General features: G+C 40.0%; 1 protein-coding gene across 5 annotated transcripts in view; it reads right to left on the bottom strand.

Moving 5' to 3' along the window:
• Positions 1 to 26498, bottom strand: part of LOC120913400 (homeobox protein meis3) — a 69806-nt gene extending 43308 nt beyond the window's left edge. For 3 of the 5 annotated variants that reach the window (XM_040323284.1, XM_040323286.1, XM_040323287.1), the window contains exons 1-5: positions 25988 to 26498; positions 20002 to 20204; positions 17585 to 17732; positions 9979 to 10029; positions 5723 to 5773 (exon numbers count right to left, since the gene is read on the bottom strand). In XM_040323284.1, the coding sequence (XP_040179218.1) occupies positions 5723 to 5773; positions 9979 to 10029; positions 17585 to 17732; positions 20002 to 20204; positions 25988 to 25999 (465 nt within the window). In that variant the 5' untranslated portion in view covers positions 26000 to 26498. The remainder of the gene's footprint in view (positions 1 to 5722; positions 5774 to 9978; positions 10030 to 17584; positions 17733 to 20001; positions 20205 to 25987) is intronic. The other 2 variants (XM_040323285.1, XM_040323289.1) reach the window with 1 other exon arrangement.
• Between the last annotated feature and the right edge of the window lie 850 nt (positions 26499 to 27348).

The following is a 27348-nucleotide window of genomic DNA, read 5'->3' as shown; positions in this document are numbered from 1 at the left end:
GAAAAGTGCTACTACCCCAAGTTAATGAGACTCCTCCTGAGCTGTCGGGTGCAGGATGTGCAGGTGCTCAGCTGCCAATGTGATGAATCCATAAATGACAATCCATAATTCCATACATGCTCTTTAAATCAGTCCAAATTTATTCTAACTCCATAAAAGTGCAGCAGAGGTGGACGCATTTCAGCCACAACGGCCTTGATCACGGCCAGGCCATTGCAGCTGAAACACGTCTACCACTGCTGTCGTTTTAATCCATGTCTCGGTTTCTTTGGTGTCTCCATAAGACACCAGTGCTAAGATGTCCTCACCAGAATTCCCAGATCCATCAAACCGCCATGGCCAGTACAAAGCCAACAATGATGTTTGGTCTCCCAATTTTAGAATATACAAATAGGGAAATTGAACCTTTTGGGAAAGCAAGGAAATCCAACTAATGCAAGTGTATTTCTGAGCGATATAATGCCACGTACACATGATCGGACATTCCAACATCAAAACCGTGGATTTTTTTTACGACAAATTGTTCACTCAAACTTGTCTTGCATACACACAGTCACACAAATGTTCTCAGAAATTCCGAACGTCAAGAACGCGGTCACGTACAACACTACGACGAGCCGAGAAAAATTAAGTTCAACAATTCCGAGCATGCGTCAAATTGATTACAAGCATGAGTAGGATTTCTGTGCGTTGGATTTGGCTACAGACGATCGGAATTTCGGATGAAAAATTGAGGACCAGCTCTCAAACATTTGTTGTCGGAAATTCCGACAGCAAATGTTCCATGGAACAGACACACGGTCAGATTTTCCAACAAAAAGCTCACATTGAACATTTGTTGACGGAAATTCCGACATTGTTTACGCAGCATAAGAGGCCAACGGGTGGGGTGTTTCAACCAACTGTTGGCCAGCCAAAACTGAAATATGGTTAACCTGAGAACCTAATGGCTCATGCATATTGAGCGTTTGACTTTCTCCTCTAAATGCCTTTTACATGGCATGAACAAAATGTCCTAAAACCGTGCCTAGAGCCGCGTATTGCACACGTGTTCAAGCATTTGAGCGTTTATGGATTCTATTGGCTGGTATTGGCCAATATTAATTTATTCTGGCCATTGGAATGGCATGGACACCAACATTGCATGGACACCAACATAGAGGTGCATAGACACCAACATAGAGGTGCATGGACACCAATATTGCATGGACATCAACAAAGAGGTGCATGGACACCAACATAGAGGTGCATGGACACCAACATAGAGGTGCATGGACACCAACATAGAGGTGCGTGGACATCAACATAGAGGTGCATGGACACCAACATAGAAGTGCATGGACACCAACATAGAGGTGCATGGACACCAACATAGAGGTGCATTGACAACATAGAGGTGCATGGACACCAACATAGAGGTGCATGGACACCAACATTGCATGGACACCAACATAGAGGTGCATGGACACCAACATAGAGGTGCATAGACACCAACATAGAGGTGCGTGGACACCAACACAGAGGTGCGTGGACACCAACACAGAGGTGCGTGGACACCAACACAGAGGTGCGTGGACACCAACACAGAGGTGCGTGGACACCAACATAGAGGTGCATGGACAATAGAGGTGCATGGACACCAACATAGAGGTGCATGGACACCAACACACAGGTGCATGGACACCAACATAGAGGTGCATGGACACCAACACACAGGTGCATGGACACCAACATAGAGGTGCATGGACACCAACATAGAGGTGCATAGACACCAACACAGAGGTGCTTGGACACCAACATAGAGGTGCGTGGACACCAACATAGAGGTGCATGGACACCAACATAGAGGTGCATGGACACCAACATAGAGGTGCATGGACACCAACACAGAGGTGCATGGACACCAACATAGAGGTGCATGGACACCAACATAGAGGTGCATGGACACCAACATAGAGGTGCATAGACACCAACACAGAGGTGCATGGACACCAACATAGAGGTGCGTGGACACCAACATAGAGGTGCGTGGACACCAACATAGAGGTGCGTGGACACCAACATAGAGGTGCGTGGACACCAACATAGAGGTGCATAGACACCAACACAGGGGTGCATGGACACCAACATAGAGGTGCATGGACACCAACATAGAGGTTCCTTTACAGGCAGAAACCAAAATGCCAAATTCCTGTAAAAGCCTTTTTAAAGCCCAGTATGCATAAGCCTTTAAAGCCCAACCACGTCTTGCCATTCACAGTCTAAAAAGGCATGCTGGGTCTTGTAGTTCTTACAAACCCGAAGAGATATACAGTTTGGGCATACATCCTGTAGACTGAAAAAAGCCACCCAATTATCACCCCCCCCTGGCGGTCGGTAACCTAGGCGTAAGGTGAACACAGAGAGGGCAATCTTTATTCAGTTATAACACACAGCTCTTACCTCCCACCTCTACAACCCCCAGGCCCTTTCTTTAATCCTCCCCGATTCCCAGCAGGCCAGCGAAGGGAATCAAAGGGTTAATTACCACATTAACAAGAGGATTATCTGGTTACAAACCAGCAGCGCCTCTTGTATCCTTTAATGAGCTCATTAGCTTATCAAACCAGAGGGGCAGTTCTGAAGTGGTGCCTTTCATCTCTGCCCCCTCCCCTGCCTCTCAAAGTGGTATGTGCCAGCAGTGCTCTTCTACAGCCTGATGGGATTCTCCATATGGGAGGAGGCAGGGGGAGCCCTTTTTTTTTCTCTTGACTGTACAATTAACCTTTTCTTGCCTGCGGGCATGCAGAGCACGCCTTGGTATGCCTCCTCATCTTTACATGCACAGCTCATTACTGCACCTCGCATCCATCCGTGTAAAATAGACAGAAAACTACATGCGCTGCCTAGCAGTTGACCTAAATATCCAACGGACCTTAATGTGTTTATGTACAGCCCTCACAGTATACACTGAAACAGCAAGACCTAGCAGGTGCTACAATGTTCTAACCAAGAGAGCTTACAATCTAGAGGGCAAGATCAGCTCTGCTTATCGTCTTCCTATTTAATTAATTAAAGGGCCACTACACCAGAATAGTGTATTATAAATCTTGTCTTATAGGGCATACAAATAACATTCACAACTATGTATATGTATCCATGTTAATACAAAAACTGAAATAGTGAGACATTTATGTGACTTGGCCTTTTATTCTGTGTTGGCCGCAATATTAGGTAAAAGGATGAATATGGGGGGGATTTACTAAAACGGGTGCACACAGAATCTGCTGCAGCTAGTAGCCAATTAGCTTTCAGGTTTTAGGCTCCATTCACACCAATGCGTTTTTTCATGCTTTTTGCAGAAATGCAGGACATTATTTTTAACATGGGCTCCTATAGAACACATTCACAGAAATGCATTTTTGTGCCTCTGCATTTTTGGAATAAAAAAAATAAATAAAAATAAAATGCAAATCAGGTAAAAAAAAAGAAGATGCAAAAAGCACAGCAGAAACTCTCAGGTTGCATTGCCTGAGCGTTTTCAGCTCGTAAAACGCGAGAAAATATGCTTGAAAAACAGGCGTTTTTCTGCTTTTTACAATCTGACCTGTGCAAAATTGCAGAAAGATCGCGGTAAAAACGCATGTGAATGCAGCCTCAAAAGCAACATGCATAGGTGTGAATGGAGCCTTATCCCCCGTACACACGTTCAGAAATTGCGACAGCAAAAGAAAGTCCGATGTGAGCTTTTGAATGGAAATTCCGACCGTGTGTATGCTCCATCGGACTTTTGCTGTCGGAATTTCCGCCAACAAAAGATTAAGAGCTGTTTCTCAAATTTTCAGACGGAAAAAAAAATCCTACCGGGAAAATCTGATCGTCTGTAACAATTCGGACGCGCAAAATTCCGACGCGTGCTCGGAAACAATTCGACGCATTCTCGGAAGCATTGAACTTGATTTTCTCGGCTTGTCGTAGTGTTGTATGTCACCGAAAGTTCAGAGAACTTTTGTGTGACTGTGTGTATGCAAGCCAGGCTTGAGCGGAATTTTTCCGACGGAAAATCCGATCGTGTGTACCTGGCATAATTGTCAAAGCTTGATTGAACAAGTTGAAGTTAGAAGCTGATTGGTTACTAAGCATAGCTGCACCAGATTCTGTGTGCTCCAGTTTTAGTAAATCTCCGCCTATGGGCTGTTATTTTAAATCCTTAGTTGTGATCTCTGGAACCTTGTGCCCATTTAACTACAAGTAATATTAAGCCCTGGTTCACACTGACTGCGGGAATGGAATCGTGCGTCCCGCATGTCAGTCCCGATTTCGGGGGCGGTTTCGATGTCATGGAAATCGCACCCCAAAATCGCCAAAAGTAGTACAGAAACGACTTTTGGGAATCGGTGCGGCGCCGCAAATGCAGCCTCGCACCGATTCGGACGTTGCCATTTCCGGGAATTGCTGCCAATTTTCATCAATGTGAACAAGGTCTAAAACCATTTTTACTTAAATTCTTAGTCCAACTTTGTGACCATATTTCATGCTGTACCCTAATTTAGAGTATACAATGAAACATGGTTACCTTCCCAAGCCCCCCTCCCTCCTACTACCTGAATCATGAATACGGTATACATACGGTATTATCTGTATTTTCCTCCCGGCTTCCGGCTACTCGCTCCCGCGGGAGTGGGCGTTCCTGTGCAGTGCCGCAATGTCATCTGGGAATTCGCCCATATGATTGACGTGCCTGAGAAAAACTAGCCCCGGCGGATAAGGTGTGTCACGACTTTCCGAAAGTAGCCGAACCGCGAGTCGGCTCTATACGGCGCCTGCGCACCGACTAGGAGCCATGTAGAGCTGACTGCGCAGGCGCCGTATAGAGCCGGCTCGCGGTTTGGGTACTTTCGGAAAGCCGTGACGCACCTTATCAGCCGGGGGGAGTTTTCCTCGTCAATCATATAGGCGAAGTCCCAGGTGACATTGCGGCACTTACCCCCCCCCCCCCCCGCTCCAGAGGGGGGTTGATTTACTAAAAGACAATAGCAGTTGCTCCAGAAGTTAGTAAATGAGAAGAAACTCTGCTGACTTCCATCATCCAATCAGGTGCAAGCTAATTTAGTAAGCTCTGGAACAATTGCACTTTGCAAAGTGCACAGTCTATTTGCCATTAGTAAATAACCCCAACGTCTCGGCAGGAGGGATTCCCCTGTTAGCATTGTCTGTGTTGATGGGGGAACCGTGCAAATTTCTTTCCTGCAACCTGTGGTTGCAGGAAAGAAATTTGCACTTTCTATGGCCTGCCTTAGTCTCCTTCTGGAATTGCAGGTCCCACCTGAGGCTAGTAGGGCATGCTGTGACTTGTAGTTCCTCAAAAGCTTGATGCTCACCAGTGTGTAACAGCCTGGCCATTGCTAATCTCCCTGCCTGCTGATTCTTACAGCAGCTATCCTGAGTTGAGCATATGACGTGTCTTCTCCTCCTCGGCTGAAAACTCAGAGGAGCTCCTGTGTCTTGAGGGCTGTAGTGTTCTGTGTCTATGTGGAAATAATTGTTCAGCTTGTCCTAGTTACAGTACTAGAGGGTACAAACCTTAGCTCAGCACCTCTTCACACTGCCCCCATCCCCCGTCCCCAGATCAGCATGCACATCACTGAAATCACCAAATCACTTTCTGCTCACTTGAGACCGAACAGCTGAACTGTAACAACTTGGAGCCCCCCAAAAAAGACTGATATTTCTTTTATCTTACCTTTTCCAGCTCTAACAAGTGAAATCGTAAAACCTGGATCGCCTGTATCATCTGCAAAAAATAAGAGAGAGAAGCAGAGCTGTCAATCATATCTTACACTTAAGTCATTTAAGAAAGTAATGCTGCAGAACAATATAGTACAGTGGTCTTCAAACTGTGGCCCGGGGGCCAGATGCGGCCCTTTGCTTGCTTTTATCATTATTTCATCCACCGATACTAACATTGGGGCATAATTCCTCCCACTGACACCAATGATGGGACACAATTCCTGTCAATTATACCAATGTTGGGGCAAAAATGCTCCCATTGACATCAACGATGGGGCATAACTTCTCCCAATTACACCAACAATGGGGGACAATTCCTCACAATGACACCAACGATGGGGCACAATTCCTCCCAATGACACCAACAATGGGGACAATTCCTTACAATGACACCAACAATGGGGCATAGTTTCCCTCAATGACGCCAACAATGGGGCCCAATGACATCAGTGATGGGGCACTTTTCCTCCCAATGACACCAACGATGGGGCACAGTTTCTCTCACTGACACCAATAATGGGGCGCCAATGACACCAATGATGAGGCACAATTACCCCCATTGAAACAAACAACAGGGCATTCTCTTTTCCCAGTGATTTCGGGACATTTTCACTGACCACTGTCTGGCCCTCATAAAGTCTAAAGGACAGTAAACCGGCCCTTTGTTTAGAAAGTTTGGAGACCCCTGATATAGTACATCACGTCTAATAAAAGCCCAATATACACTAAGTGCATTGTAGTCAAACTAGAGACAAAACTTTATATTTTATTTCATTTTGGATAGAGTAATGCCCTGTACACACGATCGGTTTTTCCGTTGGAATAAACTCCGACAGGTTTTTTCCGACGGAATTCCGCTCAAGCTGTCTTGCATACACACGGTCACACCAAATTCCAACCGTCAAAAACGCGGTGACATACAACACGTACAACGAGCCGAGAAAAATTAAGTTCAATGCTTCGGCGCATGCGTCGCTAGATTCTGAGAATGCGTGTTTTTTTCTCCGTCGGAGTTCCATACAGACGAACATGTTCTCTTTCTAAGACCGTCGGAATTTCCGACGGAAAAAGTCTGATGGGGCATACACACGGTCGGAATATCCATTGAAGAAATTCCGTCTGACTTTTTTCATTGGAAATTCCGATCGTGTGTACGCGGTATAATGGGTTCAAACCGTAGGCATGGACAGGCCACCAAGTTAACTAGATAGTTGAGTTCATACAATGAAAACAAAAACAAATCACTGTTAGATTTTATTTCTTTTTAGCCATCTGTGTCCCATTGGGGAGATTTCCCTTTACTTCCTGTCCCATTAACCAAACAGGAAGCGAGAGGAAATCCCTGTAAATCAAGGGAATTCCTTGGGGACCCCCCGGGTCACCAGAATTAGGCCCCGGCAGAATTCAGCCAGAAACTCGATCGGAGCCGTATTCTGCCGAGAAACCCGGTCGTGTGTACACTTTTGGCCGAGGAAGCCGAGGAGGAACTCGTCGAGCCAAATAGAGAACATGTTCTCTGTTTCCTCGTTAGTCAATGGGGAAACTTGGCGCGCCGAGATCCTCGGCGGCTTCACAAGGAACTCGACGAGCAAAACGATGTGTTTTGCCCGTCGAGTTCCTCGGACCTGTGTACGGGGCCTAAGTGTTCCCATTGGAAGATTTCCCCTCTATTTCTTTTATGGGGACAACCCAAAATTTGGGTTTTTTTTTTTACTTTGACTTTCTGATAATGGTAAACAGAGACACAGACAGCAAAAAAAATTGACAGTTGTTCTAACCCATCTCTGCTCTATCCAAAACTAAAAAAAAAATTTTTGCCTTTAGCTATACTTTAAGTGCATTTTTAATGTACTTCGGAAATAGATTCACTTTGAGCAAGCCCAGATAATGTGTACACACTTATGTACGATCCATGAGGCTTATTGGTAACTGTCCTATAGCCCCAATATGATCAGGTCCATACCATGGCTTGCTAAATGTTCTAAGAGCTTACAATCACAGTTATTAATCAATAAACCAATGCATGAGTGGAACTCAGACAACCAGATTATCATAAGGCCCCTTTCACATTGAGGAGTTTTTCAGGCGGTAAAGCGCTAAAAATAGCGCTGCTATCCCGCCTGAAAAACTCCTGCACTGCAGACTCAATGTGAAAGCCCGAGGGCTTTCACACTGAGGCGATGCGCTGGCGGGAGACAAAAAAATCTCCTGTCAGCAGCATATTTGGAGCGGTGAGAGGAGCGGCATGTATACCGCTCCTTCACCGCTCCTTCCCATTGAAAACAATGGGAACCGCGGCAATACCGCCCGCAATGCGCCTCTATAGAGGCGCATTGCGGGCGATATTAACTCTTTATCGGCCGCTAGCGGGGGTTAATACCGCACCGCTAGCGGCTGATACCCGCGGCAATTCCGGCGGTATAGCGCCACTATTTTTAGCGGCGTTATACCGCCACCGCAGCTCCCGCCCCAGTCTGAAAGGGGCCTTAGGAGAACTATTAAGAGAGGAATTCTGATTGGCAGTATTAGTACTTTAGGGGTTGAGACTTTGGGGTTGCGGGGAGACATTGGGTGCGCCAAATTATGAACATCACAATCCAGTCTACGTCACTAGCAGGTCCTCATAGCGCCCCCCTGTTCTGGTAGATTTGCACACTTTTCGATGAATATCCAATTACATCCAAGTAAAAAATGTTTTTTTGTTGTACATGATTGGATGATGGTCAGTAGAGCTTCACCTCATTCACTAAGCTAAGGGAAAATTCCCTTGCAAAGTGAACAGCCTATTCGCCTCTAGTAAATCAACCCCATTGTGATTACCACTGGTTTATCAAAAACAACTGAAGGCCTCGAGGTCAATGTCTGTAAAGGGCAAATATATTGAATAGGCAAATGGGACTGTCTGCAGGTCTTCCAGAACAGGGGGGGCGCTATGAGGACCTGCTAGTAACGTAGACTGGATTGTGATGTTCATAACTCAAGCTTATATCCTAAATCCTTGGTGCTCTAACAAGCTATTATTCTCTTTGTTTAAAATGAATCTTTAATTTCATTAGGAAGAAAAACTCTCCAAGTTGAGAATATAACTCACTGATTAGGAGAAAAAAAATCTGGTGCTGCCTAAATACAATACAATGGATAGTTCTGGCAGAATCACTTGATTTGTGACCCCTGCTAGCCTAATGCCGCGTACACACGGTCGGTTTTCCCGTCGGAAAAAGTCAGATGTGAGCTTTTGTCAGGACGCTCTCTACGTTGCATATAGATAACGGAGCTGTGTGTTAGTGGGCGTCCTGACTCTCCTGTAGTTCAAGGGAGGGGGCGAGCACGACACTCCACACCAGGGAGAAAGCCTTGCATTACTGTGTGGAGTTACAGACAGAAGAACAGGAAGTGAGGATTTCTCAGAAGAAATAAGGACATTTCAAAGCAAAATGGAAGGATGAGGTAAGTGAAGGAGGACTGTACTAAGGTAAAGGAAGCTAAATTGTACCTTTACAACCCCTTTAAATGATTTAAAGTGGAAATGTTAATTTTTAACCTTCGATTGATGCTCATTTTGTCAAGGGGAAGTTTTTTTAAAATCGAAGCAGTACTTACCGTTTTAGAGATGCATCTTCTCCGCCGCTTCCGGGTATGGGCTGCGGGACTGGGCGTTCCTATTTGATTGACAGGCTTCCGTCAGGCTTTTCGACGGTCGCATCTATCGCGTCACGATTTTCTGAAAGTAGCCGAACGTCGGTGCGCAGGCGCCGTATAGAGCCGCACCGACGTTCGGCTTCTTTCGGCTACTCATGACGCGATGGATGCGACCGTCGGGAGCCTCTCGGAAGACTGTCAATCAAATAGGAACGCCCAGTCCCGAAGACCTACCCGGAAGCGGCGGAGAAGATCGCTCTCTAAAACGGTAAGTACTGCTTCGTTTTAAAAAAAAACTACCCGATTCCCCTTGACAACATGAGCATGAATCTAATGTTAAAAAAAAAATTTGGGGTGAACTCCCACTTTAAGGGTGGCCATTAATGTAAGGGTCGTACTTGTGTCTTTACAGTCACCTGGCCTGTAAGAGCCAATCAAATCCTTGCAGGGTAGATTGGAAAATAAATGGACCAATATGAAAGGTGGTAATGGGCAGCACAGATGAAAAATGCATACGCCATACAATCTGATGATGAGAAGTTCCAGGTTTTTCTCTCACACAAGTCTTACCAGGTTGTCCAGCTCTGGATTGGAAGAGAAGAGAGGTTTTTCCGTTCTGACCTGGAGACATAAAACAGAAACACAGTGCGTTACCATCAAAGCGAGAAGCTCTCCGTCCCGCTGACACCACGTGTATCCCCCCTCCAGTTCTCCTCCAGATAAACTTTGCATTTTATTCTCCAATAATCTATTAAATGGTTGATCTTCTTGCCTTGCCTATCCCCTAGAGGAGGCTCCTCTGTCAGCAGCTCTCCTTTAATATCCTAAACCCTCTCGCTTTCCCCATCCATAAAACATCAACCAGGAGGTATCGGGATTTTTCCTATCGCCCCAACTTCAGAAAGAGACATTTGTTGTAAGGAGAAAGAGTGATCGTGTGTATTAAGCGTTTCGCCATTGATTTTTCTTTTTCCCCATAGCATTTATTTTATGCTCAACAAAATATTTTTTATTTTAAATGAACTCAGATTTAAACTTTAAAGAGAAACACCAACATTTGTATGTCGGAAAACCTGCTCATTTCAGAGCCAGAATCATTTTAATTCCTTATATGATCCTCTGGACGCATTTGGGGTTGATTTACTAAAACTGGAAAGTGCAAAATCTGGTACAGCTCTGCATGGAAACCAATCAGCTTCCAGGTTTATTTGTCAAAGCTTAAAGGGGTTGTAAAGATTTGTTTTTTATTTTCTAAATAGGTTCCTTTAAGCTAGTGCATTGTTGCTTCACTTACCTTTTCCTTTCATTTCCCTTCTAAATGTTTTTTTTCTTTGTCTGAATTTCTCACTTCCTGTCTCTCCTCAGTAAGCTTGTCCCATCATCTGGCTGGGGGTTAGTCAGCCAGAACAGCTTACTGAGGAGGAACAGGAAGTGACAAATTCAGACAAAGAAAACAAAGAAAAAAAACACTTAGAAGGGAAATGGAAGGAAAAGGTAAGTGAACCAACAATGCACTAGCTTAAAGGAACCTATTTAGAAAAAATAAAAACAAAAAACAAACCTTTACAACCCCTTTAAAGTGTTTCTAAACCCAGAACTCTGCATTCACTCTATCTGGTCTCCCACAGTACACTGAAATGCAATTATTTTAGTACATATAAACTGCTAAAATACATTTTCTCATCAGCAGTATTTAGCAGTCTTGTGACTTCTTGCGTCTGGCTAAGCACTGGTTAAAGTTTGTAGGAGTGACACCATACCTAATTTTCTATTCCCTGCTGAGGTACAGGACTCCACAATTATAACTATGTCATGTGTTTCTGGGCTCCACTCTTTTTGTTTTTTTATATAGCCCGGCATTGTCCTTTTACCAGCGATCTTCAGCTTGCTGTGCCCATTGTGATGACTAGAGCTCCCCACCGTGTTCCATGTAACAGTTTGCTCCTCATCATATTTCTCTATGTACCGCAGTCAATTCTTGCTATGACCAATGTATGTTAATGTTGTAGTTTTTTTTTCTTTGTTGAATGTTTTAAAATTCAATAAACAGATTTGCAAAAAAAAAAAAAAAGTTTGTAGGAGTCTCCATTCCCCTCTGACTGTTCTATGAGGATGCATGGCCCCTGACTTTCTGTCTGGACAGTGCTGATTGGCCCTGATTACATGCACCCTCCCAAGGAAAAAAAACATGTGCATAGTGACTCCAAAGGCTCTGTACTATCAGGAGATGAATTGTGGACAGTAAAAGAGGGGGAGGATCAGAGAAGACATGATCAAACAGACTTTTCACACAATGCAGAGGATTAACCCGTTCCACAGTGAGTGTAAGAAGCATGCTTTACTGCATATACAGACTCATTTTTCTGTTGTTTAGTAACACTTTAATTGAACAAGTTAGAAGCTGATTGGCTACCATGCACAACTGCACCCGATTTCACACTTTTCAGTTTTAGTAAATCAACCCCAGTTGTCTCTATTGTTGGCCTTATGTGGTCTGTCTTAAACTTAAAAATGTTCACAAATTTCTCTGCTTTTCTGAGGCTGCTGTGGAATGCACTGTGCGTGGAAGTCAGTTATAACCAGGTTAGACTGGCCATAGACTTAGCTGATCTCCACTCAAGAATGGAGGTTGGAATGGAAAGGTCCTGTCCTATATTGTGCATTTCCCCTAACAAGAGCAAGTGTCTCTCTCCTGTCTACCACTTTATTTCCCTCTACTCAGTGATGAAAGGATCAGGCCCCGTACACACGACCGAGTTTCTCGGCCAAAACCAGCAAGAAGCTTGCTGGGTTTTTTTTTTGGCCGAGGAAACCGGTCGTGTGTACACTTTTCGCCGAGGAAACCGACGAGGATCTCGTCGGGCCAAAAAGAGAACATATTCTCTATTTCCTCGGCGGCAATAGGAAAATTTGGCTCGCCGAGATCCTCGGCGGCTTCACAAGGAAGTTGACGAGCAAAACGATGTGTTTTGCCCGTCGAGTTTCTCGGCCGTGTGTACGTGGCCTCAGTCTTGTGCAAAAGTTTCCCTTACAAGCTAGACCAGTCTTTCTCAACCAGGGTTCCTCCAGAGGTTGCTAGGGGTTCCTTGAGCAACGAGCAACCCCTGCCTCTCAATGACACCAATGATCTTTAAAGATATCTGTAAGGGGGATTCTTCCCAATGACCATCAGACTAATATACCGTGAGCTGTAGATATAGTAATTATTAGCAGGAGTTCCCCAAGCTTGGAATGTTATTTTAAAGATTTCTCCATGTTAAAAAGGCTGACAAACGCTGAGCTAGACTTTCTTGAGTAAAGTCAAAAACACTCATTACTGACCCCCTATCCCAGTAATGGCGAACCTTGGCACCCCAGATGTTTTGGAACTACATTTCCCATGATGCTCATGCACTCTGCAGTGTAGTGTAGCATCATGGCAAATGTAGTTCAAAAACATCTGGAGTGCCAAGGTTCGCCGTCACTGCCCTAGACCAACCCTAAATGACCCTAGATGACCGAATCAGTGTACTGGGCTGCTAAATCATTGGCCAGATGGGGTTTCATTCGGGTGATTCCATTGGCTGCTTTGCTCTAAACATATAGGTTATTTTATGTATAGATCACCCATGGCAACCAGTGCATTTAAAAAATAAAACTCACAAAAGAAAAAGATATCATTTTAGATAACAAAGTGGAGCGAAAATATTAAAATTTTGAAAAACGGAGACCTAGGGTGTCAAGATCCTGATCACTATGCCAAGGCTTTAAAAGGGGCACAAGTTATACATGCCGCATGCATCTCTTTAACAGCCTCCCAGGATGTACTGACACTATACTTCATTATTAGTCATTAAACTCACACTTTTAATTACATTGCCGCTGCACATATGCAGTGCAGCCAACCAACTACACTGAATAGTTTAACAGTGTTCATTTAGCAATGCTTGCTGCAGTACAGTTTTGCTTCTGAAAGGGTGATCAGATATCTCCTTCAAACCCGCCCTCCCCATAAGAACATTAGATTGTAAGCTCTTAGGAGCAGGGTGCTCCTAACCATCTTGCATTGTAACTGTGAAAAATATACTACAGCGCTAATTAAATTGTAACTGTATTGTCATAAAACACTGTTCTAATTGCTGGTGCTTTATAAATCCTGTATAAGGCTCTGTGCACACCGACTTAAAAATCGCAGCTTCTACGGGAGTTTTGCGTTCTGCCTGCAGAAACCGCTCAATGTTATCCAATGTGCACATTAGGACGATTAGAGGCATATTTTGAGCTCAACGTTTAAAGGCAGGAAAAAAAAATGGTTTGCGTTTCTGATTGGAGCGTTCTGGGAGAAAAAAACACTAAACTCGCCTAAACCATGTACGAAAGACGCTGTATATGAGCATTTTTTTTTCTGCCAAAGGAACAGACGTTTTTTTAAAACTCAGTGTGCATGGAGCCTAATGCTTATGTACTGTAGTGCTGTATGAACATCAGACATTCCTGGCATAAAAAAACGCGAGGATGGGCTGCATGTATGTTTGCGCACCTGTGAAAATTCTATTAGCTTAATTTTAATAAGGGAGTGTGGCATATGCCCATATAAGTGCGTATTGGTGCGTATATATGTCAAAATACTGACTGACAAAGCAGATTTCTGTATTATTTTAGGCAAAGTAATGCCGCTCTAGTTGAGTGATCGACTTTTACATGTTATGAACATAGGCGTGTGCACAGGGTGTGCCAGGTGTGCCTGGGCACACCCTAATCACCCCATGTGCCACACATTCCCCCTATTTTGTAAAAAAAAAAAAATGAAACAAATAAAATTGTAAAAAAGAATACAAAATATAATAATAAAAATAAAAACTACTGACACCATCCACTACCCTACTGACACCGTCCACTGCTCTAATGACACCGTCAGTGTATATATACACATTCACACGAACATGTGTTTGAGCTTTGGGGTGCACACGCTAATGCAATGGGCTGCGCACACCTATGGTTGTGAACTGGAACCAAGGGTGCTGCACAGATCGTCCGTGAGATTCAGTAACACTAATGCAGAATATTTCTGAACTCCTTAGTATCTTTACTGAGACACTAACATTGGGGTAGATTTACTAACACAAGTGCACTCAAAACCTGGTGCGGCTGTGCATGGCAGCCAATCAGCTTCTAATTTTAGCTTGTTTAGGTAAGCTTTAGCAATAAAACCTGGAAGCTGATTGGTTTCTATGCAGAGCTGCACCAGATTTTGCACTCTCCAGTTTTAGTAAATAACCCCCATTTGCCGTTGTCCATAATGTTCCTGTCATACCTGTGATGTCATTTTAATGCTTCTGTATTTTTTTTTATTGATCTATACGCAGCACATGTTTATGCCTCAGTGTGTACAGGCACATTGAACATCAGTATAAAAAAACGCCTAAAATCAATGCATTTTTAGACAGCAAGAGGTCTTGTGAGTACAACCCTCAGTATACGCTTGACTGTAGTAGAATAAAACTTGGGGGGTGTTAGCGAAGGAAACCTACACAACGTCATCTTTTCTTTTCTTTTTTTTTTAGCTGCAGACGTTCTTCTAACGTAAGGTTACAGTTTAGAGAATTTTGATGGAGGGGGGCTCACTGCTGGGTGGAAATGAACTGTGTGTAATGGCTGTTTCATTGTCCAGAACGCACTGAAGCAGCATATTTTTCTGAGACAGGCCCCAGGTCCTACTGCAGGCCCAAAGCACTGCTATGGAATACTATTTGTTTTAAACAGCGGATGCGAAAAATAAAAAGCCAACACAGGTAAATAGCTTTGACTTGGTATGTTTTAACAGATTTAGATAGCTTTGATATAGAAATGGATGCATGTGTGTGAGATAGGGACTGATAGATTGTAAGCTCCTTCGAGGGCAGGGATGGATGAGAATGTGTAATATACGCAGGTAAATTGTCAGCGCTATATATATATATATATATATATATATATATATATATATATATATATATATATATATATACATACATATATATATATATATATATATATATATATATATATATATTATTTTTTATTTTTTTATATATATATATATATATACAGGCATACCCCACTTTTAAGTATACAATGGGGTTTATTTACTATCAATGGGAAGTGCAAAATCAGACTCACTTCTGCACAGAAACCAATGAGCTTCCAGGTTTTATTACCAGGCTTAATTGAGCAAGCTGGGGTTAGAAGCTCATTCATTTCTATGCAGAAGTGAGCCTGATTTTGCACTTTCCAGTGATAGTAAATAAACCCCATTGTGTACTTAAAAGTGGGGTATGCCTGTATATATATATATATATATATATATATATATATATATATATATATATATATATATATATGGAGAGAGAGATAGATATATAAAACAAAACAAATAAATATATAAATTAGATCAGCCATAGGTGGAGATATACATAAAATGGAGCGCGCAAAATCTGATGCAGCTCTGCATAGAAACCAATCAGCTTCCAGGTTTTATTGTCAAAGATGACATTAGAAGTTGATTGGCTACTATGTACAACTGCACCAAAATCTGAGTGCTGCATTTTTTTTTAAATCTCCCCCATAGACTTCATGCAACTGCAACACTCAGGCCTCCTACACACGGCCGAGGAACTCGACGTGCCAAACGGGCCGAGAGCTCCCATAGAACAACGAGAAAATAGAGAACATGTTCTCTATTTTCTCGACGAGTTCCTCGGCGGCTCCATCGGGCCGAAAGTGTACAGACGACAGAGTTTCTCGGCAGAATCAGGCTCTGACCGAGTTTCTCGCCGAATTCTGCCGAGAAACTCTGTCGTGTGTACGAGGCCTAAGGCTGGCCATACACGGGTCGAATTTGGAAAGAATTTTCTTTCGAAATTCTTATCTAAGAATTTTTGTTCGTATTTCGCACCATCAGTGGACTTGCAGCAACAGCCGATTTCCGTGCGGCCGTTTTTAATAATCGGACATGTTGGAATTTATTTAGAAAAACTAACGATTCTCTAATCAATGAAGCCTCGTACACACGACCAAGGAACTCTACGGGCGAAACACATCGTTTTCCTTGTCGAGTTCCTTGTCAGGCTGTCGAGGATCTCGACAAGGCAAGTTTCTCCATTCCCGTCAAGGAAATAGAGAACTTGCTCTCTTTTTGGCTCGTCGAGTTTCTCGACAGTTTCCTCGACGAAAATGTACACACGACCGGTTTCCTCGGCAAAAAAATATTTCCCAGCAAGTTTCTTGCTGGTTTTTGCCGAGAAACTCGGTCGTGTGTACAAGGCCTCATGGGAGAATCGTGCGAGAAATGAAATCGAAAAAGAAATGTGCATGTACAAGAATAGAAAATTCCTGTAAAGGAAAAAAAAATTCCCAGACACGAAAATTATTTTCTGTAGGAACAGGAGGTGAAATTGAAGGCTTGGTTGGTCGAATTTCGAAATCAATGGTGGCACCACCGGATCACAAAACGCACAAATTTTCTGATTTTCAAAAAAAAATTCTTTTGAAATTCGACCCATGCCTGTTTTTTCAGCAGCGGTATATCTGAGTGCTCCAGTTTTAGTAAATCTCCCCCATAGTCTTTATGCAACTGCAAAGTCCTGTCTTTTCAGCAGTAGTATATATGCTCCAGTTTTAGTAAATCTCCCCCATAGTCTTTATGCAACTGCAAAGTCCTGTACTTTCAGTGGCAGTACAGAGAAGACAAATCAGTGGCACCAAAAACCATGCCTATGAACCAAACTGACAGGCCATGCTGAGGCTTGTAGTCCCAGCAAAATCCGACTGGTTATGATAAAGTTTGGCTACTTGTGCTGTTAGAGTATATCAAAAACACATTGAGAATGCAAAAAAAAAAAAGATGCTGTGGTTATGGTGTTTAGGTAAGCCAAGCAAAAGTTCAAGAGCCCAATCCGCAGTCCTCATTGGCTGCTGAAAATGTACGGGGGTTGAAATCCCGCCCACCATCCAGAGATGTCAATTACAAGTCAGGCCAACTGTTCTTTATCTAACGTCAACATTCTAGGCTTCTAAGTGACCTTTCCTCTTTTGTGTTAATTGAATCCATCTTTTCCTGATCACATTCTGGATAACAACACACCACATCCAACAAACCATCAGCTGGGATTTTTTTTTTTGTTTTTTTTTTTAGTTATTTAGCCCTGCCCACGCTCACCTGTTTAGCAAATACGGCAATATCTTCATTGAAGGAGTCCGAGGAGCACACGTCACCCCCTGGGAAGGAGCCGGAATTATCCCGCGGTGAGCACGTCGCCAGTTCGCACTTCTCAAACACCAGCGCCAGTAGTGGAAAGAGGGGGTGTCTGTATGGGGGGGTGGGGAGACAGTGTTACAGTTACACACTGAGAAATAAAATCTCTCACTTTCAATAAAAAAAATAATAATCTACACACATTTTTAAGCTTTAGAGACCCCGGTCATCCAGCTGTGGTTCCGAGAGCTTGCAGTCTACGGAAATTCATAATACGCCTCCGAGCGCTGAGTAGGCCGTATGCGAAGCCATTCATCAGCCAGACTTATCGGCAAACGCAACGCAAACATGACTTCCTCTACACAACCGCAGCCACATCAGAAGTGGGCTATTTATATAAACCTTATATGCCATCTGTGTACATATAGAAATACACACAATTGTATACTGAGATCCATTTTATTCAGCAACACTGTGGACAGGTATCACGGACAGATGAAGACGTTTGCATACATTATATACTAGCAGAATATAAAGACGTATGTATTTTTAGATGTACACACACGTGTCTGTATATTTATAGACAGGCTGTGGGTGGTATTGTATTACACTTGGACTCTTAACACTGGTTTAACGAGACAAATCTCAGCCTCTGTTTAATGCACGCACTCCAAAAAAAAAAGGCCAATTTTTTTCAATCATTTAATCAGAATATTATAATAAGACGGGAATTTTTTTTTCAGCCCTGTGTGTCACAATACAATTGCAATTTTTAATCCTTGGACTAGGCTTATTATAAAAATAAGCCACAATTTATATATATATATATATATATATATATATATATATATATATATATATATATATATATATATATACATATATATATATATATATATATATACACACACACACATATATAATATATATATATATATATATATATATATATACACACACACATATATATATATATATAATATATATGCATATATATACATACATATATATATATATATATATATAAAATAAAATAAACACAAATTGGCACAGCTGATACAATAATATGGCATTATATATCATATATCTGTTACAGCAGATGTAACGATGCTTTATATTATAGATTATAAGACTTTGAACACCTGCAAACAAACAAATGGGCTTATTTTAGGGCTAATAACACATTTCAGCCAATGCGAAGGCGTCTTTTATTAAAAGTATAAAAGTATAAAAAACTAAAAAAAAGCACACTTTTTATTTACTGTCATAGCTATCTGTCTGCACTGTTGTATATAACCTAAATGACTAATTATATACCAAAAAAAACATATAGCTTTTTTTCCATAAGCCTATAACAGAAGACACAGTATATAGTCCCACATCTTGAACTATGCTGCTGTTTAGCAAACACAAATATTGGCCTCAACTCAGAAAAATAACTGTCAGCTCTTTCTCCAGATTAAATCCCCTTTTTAAATCGGAAACACAAGTGAATGTTACATAAGATACACTTTCTAGCTCTATGCTCTTTCCAGCAACGTGAATAAATCTATTTACCTACAGGCTGTACATATTCCATAAATACAATACAGGATTATAAACCTGGAAAGATTTCAATACATTTTGTCAATAATCCGCTTGTTGACCCGGTACATAGACACACCACATCCAGCCAAGAAGCTTGATGCTAAACTCAATGCAAGCCTCATAAGTCAGCGTGCTCCAGTAATGTACAAGCAAGATACATGGAAAAGAACTGGAGCAGAATGCGCTCAAGGATGAAGAATGGGAACTAACAAATGAACGATCAGAAATGCAGAATATAAAATAATAATAAAAAAATTAAAACTCTTGCAGATTTATGTCTTCAGATTTACCAAAACCATGAAGGCCTGCCTGATTCCATACAAATTGAAACTCTTAAGGTTTGACCTCATATTATATGGTTTTGGTAAATCCGAAGACAAAAATCTGCAGAAAATCTAATAGTGGGTATGGGGCCTTAGCCTGACTTTTTATGCTGACATGGGATGTATTGAGCTGCAATACAGAAAGGTAAAAAGCAAGCACAAATTCCCCAGAAATCTGGGCTTAGTAAGGCCGAAAGTGACTTTTAAATGGCTCGCTCCCAATACAGACGTGTGTTTATATACAATGATCCCAGCCCTTAAATATTTTTATAAACAGGTTTCTATGGTGTAGATCTGTGTGTCTGTGTATCGGCACAGCTGCCATAGTTGTTCAGCCATAAACTGTGTATATAAAGTGCAGCCCAGGCCCTCTCGGATCTGTACACAGCGCAGTGCATTGTAAACCGCTAAAAGGTCAACACTACTATACAACAGGCAGCAAAGCCATGGAAGCAAGCAGAATTCTCTTACCCATAAATCTCATCCTTCTCCCTCTTCAGGCCGTCATTGCTGCCCATACCAGGGGGCATTGGGACCCGGTGAGCACCCCCCACAGGCCCATAGGGTGAGTTCTGGCTGAGAGCGTGGTGCTGCATGGCTCTTCCTGTGTGCGCATCCCCAAAGCCGGATAAAGGGATGCCTTCTAACCCTGGGTAATGCACCATTTCGTCGTACTGCAACCACAGAACCAAGAAAAAAAAAAGAAATGTTAGATGTGAGAACACCACATTTCAAATGAACATCTGTAACTTTCCATGAAGGCATAAATGCGCGCCCAGGAATGCCCATCAACACTCATCAATGCAGGAACTGTATTGTTACTCCATCTGCTCTTCAAGCAAACTTGTGCTGCTAAAATGTCAGTAACACAGATATGGCTATAATGTCTTCAGCCCTCAAAACACAACGTACATTATTGCTATATGGCGTGTGCTGTTACACCATATAAATAATATATGCTAAGTCTTGAACCCATAACTATTTATTCTAGGCTATTATACCATGGGCAAATTAGTGTGCAATCTGCACTTTAACACATGCATCATCTATATTCTATGTAATACACATAAATGTTACCTCTACAATAATACCTAGGGCAAAACATAAATATATAATGGCCTGCTCGTAAATCTATACTCTTTTGTAGATTTTTATTGATATATATATATATATATATATCCCGGAATATATATGTTCCTGTATATATACAAATATATATATATAAGGGTATATACCTGGAATATATCACACATTTATAAAGAGCATTTTACATGCAGATGGAGTATACATTACAGCAGACACACAAATGCATACATGAAAACACACACACACCTATATAGCATAAAACACCATATATGCAAAAGGTAAACAGATTAAAAAAAAATCTAGGCACAATGCTCTTGGAACAAAAAGTATTTTCTAGCTACTGACACCAATGTAACTCCTATTACCCCTTTAAACCTTTACAGGATACACCTAAAATCAGAACAATTTAAAAAAAAACAATATTTAGGGGAAATTTGCCTTTTTTTTGTAGTTTTATTTTTTTCTAAAATGGTTACATTAAAATGTTTCCCTAAATATCCTTCAAATTAGAAACATTTTTGCATTTCTCTTCTTGTTAACTGTAGCAGCCCATGTTTCTGTTATTATGAAGATAGATTGCATATTTATTTTTTATTTTTTAAAGCATACACTTTTTTTTATTTTATTTTTTTAACATGCATACACCCTTTGCAAAATGATCTACCTATCTAAAAACTGCACCAGTAAAAAAAAACACTCCCTTTCTAGAACACTGCATTAAACAATATGTTCATTTAACTTTATTTAATTTTTTTTTATTTTTAAAAAAAATTTAGGATTATCTCCCAAATTGTTATTTTACACGATTCCCCGACCCTTTGTAAAAAAAATGATTTTTCACCCTAAAGCTGCATATTTCTGTCATTTTTAAGCGTTACTTTCGCTCTCCCCACGCTTCATTCCCAACTTCCAGACAGGAATCAGCCAACTGTAAAGAAAAGTTTTTTAAAATGCAAATCTCTCGCGAGTTTCCCATTCTGCCAAACTTCTCAGCGTTTTACATTTTCCTCTAACCGGCCCTGGAGATTTCAAGAAGTTTTCAAGAACTGTGTGAATTTCTTGCCCTGGAGTTTGGTGTTATAAACACCAACTTACACACTCAAACAGGGCTTGAAAGAAACCATGCATTACCCTGTGCTGTGTGCTTTTACAACACATCTCTGGCTACTACACACTCATGTTAGGGACATGATTTATATATTTTATATATAACATTTTTTTATTTTATTTTTTTTAAATCACAGGTCTATGGCTTGCTACTTAAATGAAAATTTACACTAAATCAGAGCTTAAAGGAAACCATGCATGCTGCATGCTTTAAAATAGATACATGCTTCATATATACACACTCTATATTATATACATGATTATATATAAATATATATTTATATACACACATACATGTATATCTATACAAACATTTTTTTTTGTATATACAGTACACACACACACACACCCATATATATATTTGTATAAACAGCACACACACACATGTATGCATGCACCATGTATGTACAGTACACACACACACACACACACACACATATATATATATATATATATATATATATATATATATATATATATATATATATATATATATATATATATATATATATATATATATATATATATATAAAATACACACCCATATATATATTTGTATAAACAGCACACACACACACATGTATAACTTTTCCAATCCCAGCTCCCTGGCTTGTACCCTTTTCATTTCCAGGACATAACAATGGTACTATTCATGTACCTATCCCTGTCCCCCCCATGTCCCCATGTTGGCCATGGTAAATCGTGCTGCCTGCTCCCCCAGCTGCCTGTATATTTGGATCAGACAGAAAACTGTCACCAGAAAGCAGTTGATGGAGATTTTCCCCTCTGCAGCTCCACTGGGGGAAGTTTAGTAAACAGCAGCAGACATCTCAGTGTAAATTCACACATTTAATGAGCCTGACATTCCAGTGTTAATTTGCACAGAACTAATTAGGATCTGGGTGTGATTTGCATAGAGGGTGATGGCGGTAGGTAGGAGAGGGAGAGTGGTGATGGGTGTACGGAGCCGGCACAGGACAGCTCGGGGAGGGAAACTTTCTGATCGAGGCTCCGCTGTGTGCAGAGGAAAGTTTTTCCCGGAGACTGGGTCGTGCGATATGCAGGAGATCTCTATAGAGCCCCACACTGCACATCGGGTGGGATCCATCACTGGGGGGGGTCTATGGGGCACCATGGGGTGTTTGGGGAAACACAGGCTGTGATTTGGCTTTGTATTACGTGAGATCTGGATGGAGAAATGAAATATTGTTTGTTTTTTGTTTTGCAATATATTTTCAGTTTATAAACAATTAAAAACCCCATCAACAAAGATCATCATCGGAGCAAAGTGAATAAATGATCTATGGATCCTTACCTATTCTATACAATGTATGGAGGGGACTATATTCTATGTATGGAGAGTTCTATATAATATATGGAGAGTTATATATTTTATGTATGGAGAGTTCTATATAATATATGGAGAGTTCTATATTCTATGTATGGAGAGTTCTATATAATATATGGAGAGTTCTATATAATATATGGAGAGTTCTATATACAATGTATGGAGAGTTCTATATAATATATGGGAAGTTTTATATACAATGTATGGAGAGTTCTATATACAATGTATGGAGAGTTCTATATACAATGTATGGAGAGTTCTATATACAATGTATGGAGAGTTCTATATACAATGTATGGAGAGTTCTATATACAATGTATGGAGAGTTCTATATTATATATGGGAAGTTTTATATACAATGTATGGAGAGTTCTATATACAATGTATGGAGAGTTCTATATACAATGTATGGAGAGTTCTATATACAATGTATGGAGAGTTATATATACAATGTATGGAGAGTTATATATACAATGTATGGAGAGTTCTATATAATATATGGAGAGTTATATATAAAATGTATGGAGAGTTCTATATTATATATGGAGAGCTCTATATACAATGTATGGAGAGTTCTACATTATATGTATGGAGAGTTCTATATACAATGTATGGAGAGTTCTATATAATATATGGATAGTTCTATATACAATGTATGGAGAGTTCTATATTATATGTATGGAGAGTTCTATATATAATGTATGGAGAGTTCTATATAATATATGGAGAGTTCTTTATACAATGTATGGAGAGTTCTATATAATATATGGAGAGTTCTATATACAATGTATGGAGAGTTCTATATAATATATGGAGAGTTCTATATAAAATGTATGGAGAGTTCTATATAATATATGGAGAGTTCTATATTATATGTATGGAGAGTTCTATATTATATGTATGGAGAGTTCTATATAATATATGGAGAGTTCTATATACAATGTATGGAGAGTTCTATATACAATGTATGGAGAGTTCTATATACAATATATGGAGAGTTCTATATTCTATGTATGGGGAATTCTATATACTATATGGAGAGTTATATATACAATGTATGGAAGGGTTATATATTCTATACAATGTATGTAGAGTTCTATATTGTGTACAATGTATGTAGAGTTCTATATTGTATACAATCTATGGAGAGTTGTATATACTATACAATGTAACTATGGAGAGTTGTATATACTATACAATGTAACTATGGAGAGTTGTATATTCTAGAAAATGTGTGCAGAGATGTATATTCTATACAATGTATGGAAAGTTGTATATTCCATACAGTGTATGCAAGGGTTATATTTTATACAGTGTATAGAGAGTACTATATTCTATACACTGTATGGAGAGTACTATATTCTATACAGTGTATAGAAGGGTTATATGTTCTATACAAAATTTAGAGAGTTCTATATTCCATACAATGTATGGAAAGTTCTATCTTCTATACACTGTATGGAGAGATTTACGTTCTATACAATGTATGTAGAGTTATATACAGTGTATGGAGGGTTATATAATATAAAAAGTATTGAAAGTTACTTATCATGTGTAACTAATGAAGCTCCATAGGTACAATGTAGGAAATAATAACATTCTATACAATGTATAGAAGAGTTGCATAAGTAATGTGTGGTAGAGCTACATATTATAAATTGTATGAAGAGTTATATATTATACAGTGTATGGGAGAGTTATATGCAATCTATAAAGAGTTGTATATTTTACAATGATTGGGAGAGTTACATGTTATATACAGTGTATGGGGTTGTATATTATACAATGTATTTAAGAGTTATATAATATATACACTGCTTGATGAGTTAAATATGCTATACAATGTATAGAAAAGTTGCATATAATATACATTGCATTAAGATTTACATAATATACAGGGGATGAAGTTATATCTTTTATGTAATGTATGAAAGAGATACACACATTATCTGAAGAATTACATGTTATATACAATGTAGGGAGAGTTATATATTATAAATAGTGTAATACGAGTTCCATATTATATACATTGTACAGAAGAGTCCCACATTATATACAATGTATAGAGTGCCATAAATGATATATACTATGTAGAAGAGTCCAGTACTATATACATTGTATGGAAGAGTTATACATTATATATAGTGCAAAAAGAGTTCCATATACTATTGATTGTATAGAAGAGTTCCATTGGTATATATACAATGTTATATACAAACAATATATGGAGAGTTATATATTCTATATACTATGTAGAAGAGTTCCATTGGTATATATACAATGTTATATACATGCAATATATGGATGTATATATACTATGTAGAAGAGTTCCATCCCCTATAGATTGTAGAGAAGAGTTCCATCTCCTATATATTGTATATAGAAGAGTTTATTCTCCTATAGATTGTATATAGAAGAGTTCCATCTCCTATAGATTGTATATAGAAGAGTTCCATCTCCTATAGATTGTATATAGAAGAGTTCCTTCTCCTATAGATTGTATATATAAGAGTTCCATCTCCTATAGATTGTATATAGAAGTTTAATCTCCCATAGATTGTATATAGAAGAGTTCCATCTCCCATAGATTGTATATAGAAGAGTTTATTCTCCCATAGATTGTATATAGAAGAGTTTATTCTCCCATAGATTGTATATAGAAGAGTTCCATTCCCTATAGATTGTATATAGAAGAGTTCCATCTCCCATAGATCGTATAGAAGAGTTCCATTTGCTCGCTGAGCCCCGTCTCCAGCGCAGCCCCCCGATGTCCCCACCCGCAGTAAATCAGATGCCGGCTCCGGTGTAGTCACGGCTCCCCCTCCGGTTGCCCGGTCGCCTCTCCCCGGCCTAAAAGCCCCTGAAAAGTGTAGTGCAGCAGCTGCCCGTCCGCCCCGGTGACAATGGAGGACCTACCCTTTGTGCCATTCCGAGTGCAATCCGCCTGTGATTGTCCTTTTGGCTGCAGACAATGGAAGAAGGTGAGGGGTGCTAGCAGCGGCAGCTCCTGGCTAGAGGGGTCCACAGGGCTGGGGGACAAGGTGGGAGCATGGAGAGACACAGACCCCCCTTCCTCCTCTCTCAGAGCTGCTCTCTTCTCTGCTTGTCCATCAAGGTTGGGGGGGGAGAAGATCTGTCAAAATCCAGATGACTGATGATCAGAGGGAAGCAGTGGGTGGGGTGTGCAAGGCAGACCCCCAAACAGCAGCCTTGGAGCCTAGGCACCCCCTGTGGGTGATTGATCAGTGCAGGAGGGTCTCTTCTGTCTGTGTCACACAGTCATGGTGCAAACCCTCTCCTGGCTTCCTGGAGGAAGATGCTCAGTTCTTGCTGTGTGTGTAGCAAGGAGAGTGCATGGGGGGATGCTCCTCTCTCTCTCTCCTCTCCTCTCCTCTCTCTTCTCTCCCTCCCTCTCCAAGCCCTGAGCAATGAGCAAACCCGGAAATACAAGGCCCTTTAACTCCTGCATTGCCTGCCTTGGCCATTCACAGGGCTGTGTGCTCTGCCCCCTCCCCATGCTGTGCCACAATCCAGCAAAGTGTCCTCACATGTCATTAACCCCCTGCACACCTAGGGCCACCTCTGACCAGTCCTTTTCTCATCAGGTTACACATCTTTTAGGTCTCATTCATTTTTTATTTTAAATGCATGTAAGCTCTAACAATACATTTCTACGATTTGCTCCCTTTTGGTCTGTTAAATATTTAGTTTTTTATATATATATATATATATATATATATATATATATATATATATATATATATATATATATATATATATATATATATATATATGTATATATATATATATATATATATATATATATATATATATATATATATATATATATATATATATATATATATATATATATCTGCTCTACAAATGCAAAAAAAGAAGCATTTGTATGTTGAACAGATATATATATATATATATATATATATATATATATATATATATATATATATATATATAAATGCTTCTTTTTTTTGCATTTGTTGAGCATATATATATATATATATATATATATCTGTTCATCAAATGCAAAAAAAAAGCATTTTTTTTATATATATATATATATATATATATATATATATATGTTCAACAAATGCAAAAAAAAAAAAGCATTTTTTTATATATATATATATATATATATCTGTTCAACAAATGCAAAAAAAAAAGCATTTTTTTTATATATATCTGTTCAATAAATAAAAAAAAAAGCATATATATATATATATATATATATATATATCTGTTCAACAAATGCAAAAAAA

The sequence above is a fragment of the Rana temporaria genome, chromosome 9 (genome assembly GCF_905171775.1).
Source record: "Rana temporaria chromosome 9, aRanTem1.1, whole genome shotgun sequence".
NCBI classification, from domain to species: domain Eukaryota; kingdom Metazoa; phylum Chordata; class Amphibia; order Anura; family Ranidae; genus Rana; species Rana temporaria.
The sequence above is the reverse complement of the archived record's forward strand: the minus strand, read 5'-3'. Positions and strand labels throughout refer to the sequence as shown.